The sequence below is a fragment of the Euphorbia lathyris genome, chromosome 4, assembly GCF_963576675.1.
Source record: "Euphorbia lathyris chromosome 4, ddEupLath1.1, whole genome shotgun sequence".
In the NCBI taxonomy this organism is placed as follows: Eukaryota; Viridiplantae; Streptophyta; class Magnoliopsida; order Malpighiales; family Euphorbiaceae; genus Euphorbia; species Euphorbia lathyris.
Window position 1 is genome coordinate 34,882,975 of NC_088913.1, and position 9,354 is coordinate 34,892,328.

Consider the following 9,354-nt stretch of genomic DNA (forward strand, 5'->3'; position numbering starts at 1 on the left):
AAAGTAATTAAAATCAAAATTAATTAATAACAAACAAAAACAATAATGAAAAATATGGGATAAATTATTACCTATCTCGAGACTTAAATTAATTAATAACTCTAAACACGGTGTCAATGGAGGTGTCGATTCCGACAGTGGCGTTCGACGAGCGAAGACGGTGGTCCGACCAGGAGGCTTTAAGGCGGTGGAGGAATTTGAATGGAAGATGTTGGACGGGTAGGGTTTACGTAATGAAAGAAGAAATTAATTGGATGGGTATTAGGTTTTTCACAAATGAATGCTATCTTTTTTTTAGTTGGGTTGGTGGGTTAATTAGGTGGATTATTATAATCCAACCCAACCCATGTAAGTCAAATAATTTTTTTTTTTGTAACTCATCCAACCCATGGAACCCATATATAACCCATCTATGTATGTTCCATGGGTTGGATGGGTGGAGAATGGATGGGTTATAATAACCCACCCATATTTGAACACCCCTACTTGGAATTATCCTGAGCCATTTTTGCTCCTTATCTACGGGTAGCAACGGGGTGGGGGAAAATCGAAAACCGTGAATAGTGGCGGAGTCAGGATTTTAAATCTGAAAGGTTAATTTTAGCTCTACGATTTTGAGGTAATTTTCTAGAGTCCAATCCGTCAAGATTGGGCAAGATTTTTTTGGCCTCCGGCCTGATAAAACTGTTTCATTATAGTGGTGATTAAAAAATTAAAAGTGTCTAACGTGAAAACCATAAACATATTTAATTTTCTATAAATTCAACGTTAATTTTTTAAATTAAAATGCATAAACAAGTATGTTATTCTTTATGAATTGAATATTTACATTGACATTTTAATTAAAGAAAACAAGTAAAATTAATTAATAATAATGATGAAAAAAGATAATTAAACTAAGTAATAATATTGACATTTTAATTTAAGAAAAACATTATAATTAGATAAAAACAATGATGGAAAAAAATAATAAAATTTAATATTCACATTTTGATTTAAAGAGCATTTAAGGGAAAAAATTACAATTGGATATTGATTGTGGAGGAGCCCTTGGTTTAACACTTAAACCAACTGTGTAAATTTAATTTTGATTTAAAGAGCATTTAAGGGAAAAAATTACAATTGGATATTGATTGTGGAGGAGCCTTTAGTTTAACACTTAAACCAACTGTGTAAATTTAATTTTGTGTTAGATAATCATGTTTTATGTTATAAGTAATAAGTTGACTATCTTGGGGGGTTGCTCGGGACTAAACCACTATTCCTCAGTGGTGGTGCCGGAGACCGAGGGCTCCAAACTGTCACCGCCCCTAACCTTGGGAATCCGAACCAATGGGTTAGAGAAAAACAAAAAAAAAATTGGGTGTGAGGCTGGGGCAGGAGAAGTTTTAACTTCGAACACTAGATTTGGATGGGGTCGGTGTTACTACCCCCGAACTGCGGGAATCTCCGTCCTGCTCCAGAAAATACACCTATAAGGATCCCAAAAAAATAATATATATATACTAGAAATAATTTTTAATTAAAAATAATAATAATAAGTGAAATTAATGCAGATAAACTAGAAACTATTTTTGTCATTATGAAATTCAGTCTTCTAGAGTAAGAGTCCTTGTTGTTAATGTTACACACTAAGAGCATCTCCAACAGCCTCTTAAGTTGACTCTTAAGTTAAAATTTGAGGAGGGAGAATGAAAATTCATCTCCAACAGCCTCTTAGTGGCTCATCATCACTAAGAGTCTCTTCATCCTCTCTATTAATAGAGAGCCTCTCTCCACCTCTTAGTGCCTCCTAACTTCATTTTTTATTAATAATTCATTATTGATGTGTCTCTCTCCTCACACTATTGGTAATGTAACAATAAAGAATAATATTAATAATAAAATAATAAATAAGGAGTGAATATAAGGAGCATTGTTGGAGATGATATATCTTAGTCACTCTTAAATCACTAAGAGTCAATTATTTATATTATTTTTAGAGAGCTCACTAAGAGTCTCTTGGAGATGCTCTAAGAGAAAGAAAATGAAGAGTTTCTTTCTAAGCTTATGGTTACAGAATCTCCTACTTTTTCTTATAGTAGAGTGCCTGATTCACTATAGAATATAGTCAGTGTGATAGGGGCAAAATCGGTTGAAAATGAATCAGCAGCAAGTCATAACTTTCTCTTCCTCGTCGTTCGAGAAGATAGAAGAAAGTAAGGAATAATAGAATGGGAAAAGGGGAAGGCACTTGCTCAAACTATTAGAAGAAAAAGGAGATGTGCCTTTCTTTCTTTCAAACTAAACTGAGAAAACAACTTTCGTGCGTTTGTTAGAGTTTTCTTACTTGCTAAAACGTATAAAATAAAAAAGTATACATACGGAGAACTAGAGAACCCCAATTCAATAAGACTCCTACCAATTAACGCTTATCTTAATAGACAAATGCCAGCCGATGAGGACTTGGTCCAGTGCTAAATAAGAATAGGAGGCTCTGGATCTATGAGGTCCCGTATTCAAGTCTTACAAATGTATGGGTGACTTATCCAACTATGTGTTGCTTATTCTTCTCATTTTACATGGGCTTTCGCTCCCACTACTTGTGGGTTTGTTGTACTGCTACCATTCGTGGCTAAAAGAAAGAAAAGAAAGTCTCGCACACAGAAGCAACTTCAACCGCTATTCCAACTGCATGGTATGTAACAAAGCTTCCAGAAACTACAAAAGCTAGAAGGCAAACCTCATGGGCTAGAAAAGATAGAGCTGAATTGGTAAAACTAGCATGGAGTGGACTAGGACTCTTTTCCCGATCTTTTCATGCTAGTTCTGTGATCTCAGGGAACTAGTTAAGTTAGCCTTTTGTGTTCATCTTATAACTTAATTGCTTTCTTGAATGGGACGAAGGGATGGAAAATAGGAAAGGACAGCTCTAGCCGAACTAAACTCTTAGATTCTGAAGATCCGGTCTTCACAGAAAAGACTTTACTTAAGAGTCCGAGTTCCATCCTATAAGTTGAAGGAAGGGAGCAAAGGCCTCTTTGCCCGGTTCAGTGAATAGGGCAATTAGGTAGGTTACTATGATTTCCTAGCTTAGTGAATAGACCGGTCGAAGTCAAAAGGAAGCCTTAATCCATTTCTTTTGTCCTAGTAGGGATAAGCCATGGCATGATTCGGAATCTAAAGGTGTTTATTCAGAAAGTAGGCAAGCTGACTTAGAGTCTAAATGCCTTTTGCCCTGTGACTTGGATGACTCACCCTTGCCATCTCTTCTTCCCTTGCTCTTGTCAAGGTACTTCGGCGGTGCATGCTGCTCATGGCTGGAGAGATTCTCGTTGTCTGGTCTATGTTTTTTGTTTTTAGTTTGTCTAACAAAAATCATTTCAATAGAAATCACACTCTTTTTAATTTTTCTCCAGACCATCAAAAGAAAATAACCACCAGAATGTCACCACTCAATTCGAAGTGATTCTCTTTCTCTTTCTATATATATGGGTCCATGCAGCATTTCCACGATTTCGACTTGGCAAATATGTTATCTTGACACCTCTAATGACTAAGTTGGCATATTGATCAGCTCAAATGGTATAGTAAGTGTAAATGAATTTTGATGAAGCGTGTGAACTCTTTTTTTATATTTCTTAAATCCATGCTTTATTTCTTTACATAAAAAAATATTTCCTTATTTGTTCAACCATCCATGTTATTCATCATCAAACTAAGAAACGAGAAACAGTAAAATCAAACAAATGTTACAATGTCACGGGCGGAGATTTGGTCGTAGGCAAAGTCGTCTGGCCGTAGGCAAATCTCAGCCCGTGGCCTGGGCCAAGCCATCCCCAAGCATTGGCAAAGGCGTTGGTAAGGCATCGGGGCCCAGATGGAGGCAAGGAAAGATTAAAAAAAAAATGTACTGCCTCTTTTCAAACAGATAATAAGCAAATAAATACAATCTACCTCTTCTAAGAGAGATAGTGGTCGTATGTTCAATTCCACCCCTGCAAAATCAATGAAATTTTAATATTAGAACTAAAAAAAAGCACAGCATATCTTTTCAAATTTAATGGAGAAATTCAACTTAGCTTTGATATCAACAATTAGCCACTAAAAGTAACCTCAAGTCCTCAACCAAAATAAGAACATCAAATACCTACCACGTACAGTATATGTATGCTCCACAAGTAAAGAATATTAGCAAATGGTAGCATTTCATGATCCAAAACAGCCAATTATAAGTCAAAAGGCTAGAGTTGATACTTTTTCATTGCCAGAATTCTAAATTTTTGTTAAACAAACAGTTAGGGATTTTCTGAAAGCCTTCCGCAGCTTCAATAGCCTCTTCTGTTAATGGCTATTGAATAAACCTCCTGTTGCATTTCATGCACCTTGACATTAACTGATCCTTGCTACTTTTTAACTGGAAAACTTCAATTACCTGCAAAAGTTGTTTAATTTCAGGCAGTGAATTATATGTGTGTGATTACTCAACAAGAAATGTAGCAGATTGTAACCTCTACAAAACCACTTTATCATCTTCAATCTCAAACACATGCTTGCTAAAAGGTCCAAATATTATGTGCTGTTAGTCCTAACAACAGAATAATATCATTCTTCGGAGAAAAAACAAATACCAACAACACATCTCTTAAGGTCTACCATTTGCCTTCATAGTAAACACAAACACACAAGCATCAATATTCCTCAGAAACAGACATAAAAACACTAAACATTGTGGATAAGAAATCATTCCGCAAAATGAAAAAGAGTCCCATGAATCGTTTTAGGCGCATTGAATTTCATCAACTCACAATGGTCATTCCTATATACATCTCCTTTTTCTCCCTATTCTCTCTTTTATGTAATCCACAATACATAACATGTCCATAAAAAGGAAGAGCTGAGACAAGAATGTTGAGAGTAATAGGGGCATGAAAAACCACATTTGCCTCACCATTTAAGAAAAGAATTCAGAACGGTAAAAATTATCAGTGCAAGCCTCCACAGCTAGATTGAAATGAAACTCAGTAGAGTTGAATTCTAAAAGTGGTCTACACTACACAAACAAAAAAATTGTTTCAGTGCTAAGAAAAATAAGACTATCAAAATTCTCAACAAACTTGGAGATCATACAACAATTGCAACCTTTATCTTAAATGATACAACTTCATATATAAGACAAACATGTCATTTCATCTTTGATTAGTACTACTAGCCGTCATATCAAAGAGTATTCCCATATCATTCATAGCTTTATTAGCTCAACTAACAAATAATTCAATTAATATTCAAGACAACAAAATAGCACACACATACCATTTAGACACTAACAAACTAAATGTTATACATACCAAAAGATTTGCAGCAATTAGCTGCTCTCTACATCTTTGGCGGCACCAATCAACTCTCCCGACTGGCTGATATAAGGCACTTGCTGCTGTGAAATTACAGATCTTAGCAACTCAATTGCCTGCGCCTTGTCATGGCTAGTGAGCCCTCTCCTCGATCTCAATACCACAAAAAACAAAATTTGCACATAAAATTAACGGAAGAATAACATTTTATCTGAAAAGTAATTTAATGCTTCTAAAAAAAAATTAAGATTCTTAAATTCATTAAATTCATAATACCTATGTTGGTTGACTCCCTGTTTGTTCCAAGATATTTTCCAAATGTATTGGTTGACTCGAACATCTCAACCAATTTTGTACACAAACAAGAGTTTCCACAAGCCTAGGAGTTGAAGCACTCCAAGATGAATCAAACTCACGGCCCCCAGTGATAAAATCAGATTCAGGAGCAACAGTAGACACCGGAATAGCCAACACATCTCGAGCTATCAAAGCAAGTGTGGGATATGTAGGCGCATTTATTTTCCACCAATCCAATATATTAAAAGAAGATGAAGCTTTCCCATGATAACCATCCAAATACTTATCCAACTCTGATTTCGAATATCTACCATTATCACTATCTTGCTGCTTCTTAAAAAATAAATAAGCATCTAGGGCCACATCATGAACATTGCTTAAGAAACTATAATCTATTTCTTCGTCACCACTAGAATTCCCACTAAATGAAGCTCGGAATGTGTCATAAGATTGGAACAAAGAATCTAAAACACTTTTCACCTTGTCTTTCAATTTAGTTGCTCTTGTAGCATCACAAATCTTTTCAATAATGAAATTCACAAATTTCAACTTGTATCTCGGATCAAGAATCAGTGGAATAAACAACAAAATATTGAAGTTATCAACATCCAAATATTTCTCAAACTTTTTCTTCATCTTCACAGCCATTACTCTCAAATTAGCATCATTACTGTCAATTTTTGAATCAATCCTGTAACCAAGACCAAATATCTCTGTCACATATTCATTATTAGTGATATGCAAAGAACCAGATAACCTCAAAGTAACATTGTAGAAAAACTTAAGAAAATACAACAATGATCCAGTATAACCCCAATCATCAGTGGTAGGTGTGCCACTCTTCATAGTAAGTTCCATAGTATACTTATTATCAGTCTTCTCCAACAAATCAAAAGCTTTCTGAAATTTTATTGCTGCCTTTAACATCAAATATGTGGAGTTCCATCGTGTTTCAACATCTAAACACAAATGACGCTTAAAATCTATCTTCTCTTTCTCTACACATTTATTAAACTTTTGGAGTCGAGAAGGAGAGGATCTCACATACTTTATGGCATTACGAATTCTCGCAATGGAACCATGCAATTCAGACAAACTATCTTTCACAATTAAATTTAGAATATGAGCAACACATCTTATATGCAAGTATTCACCTCCCAAAACTGTCCCCTTCCAACTATTTAGTCTTTTCTTCAAATATTGGAGGGCTACATCATTTGAAGAAGTAACTGAAAACACTCTATTGATCCGCCAATCAAGCAAACATCTCTCAACCGCCATACCAATTACTTCCTCAGAACGGTCAGAAATTGGACAAAAAGCAATGATTCGTTTATGCATTTTCCAATCATCATCAATAAAATGTGCAATTAAACACAAATAAGACAAATTCTGAACTGATGTCCACGTATTAGTGGTCAAACAAATTTTAGAGGATAACTTCTTAAAATTCTTTTTCAACTCACTAATTTCCTCCTTGTAAATGACATAGCAATCTCTTCCAATAGTTCTACGTGAAGGAAGAATAAAACGAAGACGTGGCTGCATTACACGACGAAAACCACGAAAGCCCTCATGTTCAACAAAAACAAAACCCAACTCATTAATTATGGTCATTCTAACAAGCCCGTTTCTACACTCTTCTTGATCCGACTTCCAATCAGTGAGCAAATCAACACAACTATCAGCATCAAGTTTAGGTGCAGGTGTAAAATCTAATGTTGACTGACCTTTATCAACATTATAAGGATACTTTTTACACCTACTCAAGTGATTACTCAAACGACTAGTGTCAGTAGAAGATGGACATGTAAAAGACATAGTACAATACTTACATGTAGCTCTAGGATCACTAACATCATTATTTTTATCAAAGTGCTCCCACACCCATGATTTTGATTTTCTTTTACGCAACTCTGAAGTAGGAAGTTTGAGGATAGGTAGTTTTGTTGCAGTGTTTTCCTCACTTGAAGGTATGGATGCATTTTCCTCATTACTTGCCACATCCGGGTGAGCACCTGAAGTAGAATCGATTGTTTTATCATTATCTCCGGTTCTAGACATCTGAAAATTATATAGAAAAAAAAAATTAATACAAATTACAAGCTAAAGATTATTCATCTTTTGACCCCAACAATTCATTGTGTTTGGAATCATGTGAATAACCATTGGTGCTTTTTAGTTAAAAACTTTAAAAGCTAATTAACAGAGAAAAGGCTAATAGATGCAAACTTTGATTTAATTAGTGTAGGTAAGAAAATTGTACTTTTAGACAAATCAACTTTGATTTGATCTATAAGTTGATTTCTCCGAAAGTAATATTTTCTTACCTAAACTAATTAAATCAAAGTTTGCAAATATTAGCGTTTCTCTATTAAGTTATTAACAAAAAGCATAAATGGTGTCTAGGAAAATAATGATCAGTTAATTTCCTCAATGGTGTGTCTACTGAACAAAAAACACTCACCATAAAACACGTTAGTTAAGCTAGTTGGATACCACAAATTTAGTCAAAGATTAGATTCACAAAAGAAGATTTTCAGCATAGATGGAAGATTTAAAGCCCGAAGACGATTCCCAGGAAGAAGGAACGGGCTTCGATAATGAGAAAGTTGAATCAGATCAATCAGCTTAGTTGAAGCTATTAAAAACAATTCATCCATATCAATCTCGATTCGCTTGCAATCGAAATCAGATACCATACAACTTGCAATTTAACGGGAAAATAAACTATAACAGAAATAGAAGAATTACATGGGTCAGGCTATATTTGAACATCAGTAAAAACCCATACAAAATGACATTTGCTTTTCAACTCAAAATATCACAGGATTTTTCCTGGTGTATATCTAAACATAAACACCACTGGACATGAGAAAATTTTGTTTCAAGTAAAAAAAGACATTTGATTTGGGGAAAACTAGTGAATAAAACAACATTAAACGCAAGGTTAATGAATAAGAGAGGTAAGATGATGAATTTCAAAGGAAGCTGGACTGGAGGTACTCAAATGGATAAAAAAAAAAGTTAAATTCTGACCCGGAGAGGAAGGCTGCTTTCTGCAGATGGACGGCTTTGGAACGGACGCCCAACGGCTGCCGGCTTGGACGGACTGTGGATGGCTGCTTCTAGAAAACCAAGAAGAACAGTTAGGGTTTGAACACAAGATTTTTACTTCTACTTTTTTCTTTTTTTTTTACCAGGCCAATGTTATTCGAGAGGGAAAACAGTATAATTTAACATTGGTGTAATTTAAATCCGATAAAAAAAAAATTCTTTTTCACCTCAAAATATGGTTTGAAACTAGTAGTTAATAAAACGCTTAATACCTACCAGTATTGATCACATGCACCTTAATAAGGATGTAAAATTTACTCATTCACCGTTAGAATAAAAGGTGTAATACCTACCTCGTCTGATGTAACAATAACAGGTTACATTTTGTCACTTAACTCATCTGGTGACCAATATATTTGTTTCGCAACTCAATAAATGTAATATTTCGCCTAGAACAAAAAAAAAAGTAATATTTCATATAAAAAATATGTTTATATGACATTGAGTAACCCCTTCAACTGATTTTGTACAATTTATTAGCCTTCTCAACTTACCGAATGTTAATACTTCATGCTCTTTAGATTTTTATATCTCTTTCAAAACAATAAAAGAAAATTTCACATCAGAATGCATAATGTGTATTAAAAGTGTTTTAAAAACTAGACGGAAC

At 34.6% G+C, this 9,354-nt stretch overlaps 1 protein-coding gene across 10 annotated transcripts; it reads right to left on the reverse strand.

Moving 5' to 3' along the window:
- Positions 1-1,096: 1,096 nt before the first annotated feature.
- On the reverse strand, positions 1,097-8,807 carry LOC136227771 (zinc finger BED domain-containing protein RICESLEEPER 1-like). Of its 10 annotated transcripts, XM_066016517.1 has the most exons (6): positions 8,382-8,611; positions 5,607-7,691; positions 5,328-5,483; positions 4,134-4,414; positions 3,937-3,977; positions 1,097-1,454 (listed from the first exon to the last, which is right to left on the reverse strand). In XM_066016517.1, the coding sequence occupies exons 1-2, from the start codon at positions 8,403-8,405 to the stop codon at positions 5,607-5,609; spliced, it is 2,109 nt and encodes a 702-aa protein (XP_065872589.1). In that variant the 5' UTR covers positions 8,406-8,611; the 3' UTR covers positions 1,097-1,454; positions 3,937-3,977; positions 4,134-4,414; positions 5,328-5,483. The 10 variants fall into 10 exon arrangements, with proteins under 10 accessions (XP_065872589.1, XP_065872587.1, XP_065872595.1 ...); XM_066016515.1 differs by having other exon boundaries at positions 3,937-4,414; XM_066016523.1 differs by lacking the exons at positions 1,097-1,454; positions 8,382-8,611 and adding an exon at positions 8,667-8,807 and having other exon boundaries at positions 2,997-4,414; positions 5,607-7,199; positions 7,463-7,645.
- Positions 8,808-9,354: the final 547 nt, after the last annotated feature.

Coding starts and splice junctions, on each gene's coding strand:
- LOC136227771 (XM_066016517.1), bottom strand. CDS start 8,405: ATGTTCAAATATAGCCTGACCCAT. Junction 7,692..8,381: donor TCAAATATAGCCTGACCCAT/GTAATTCTTCTA, acceptor TATAATTTTCAG/ATGTCTAGAACCGGAGATAA.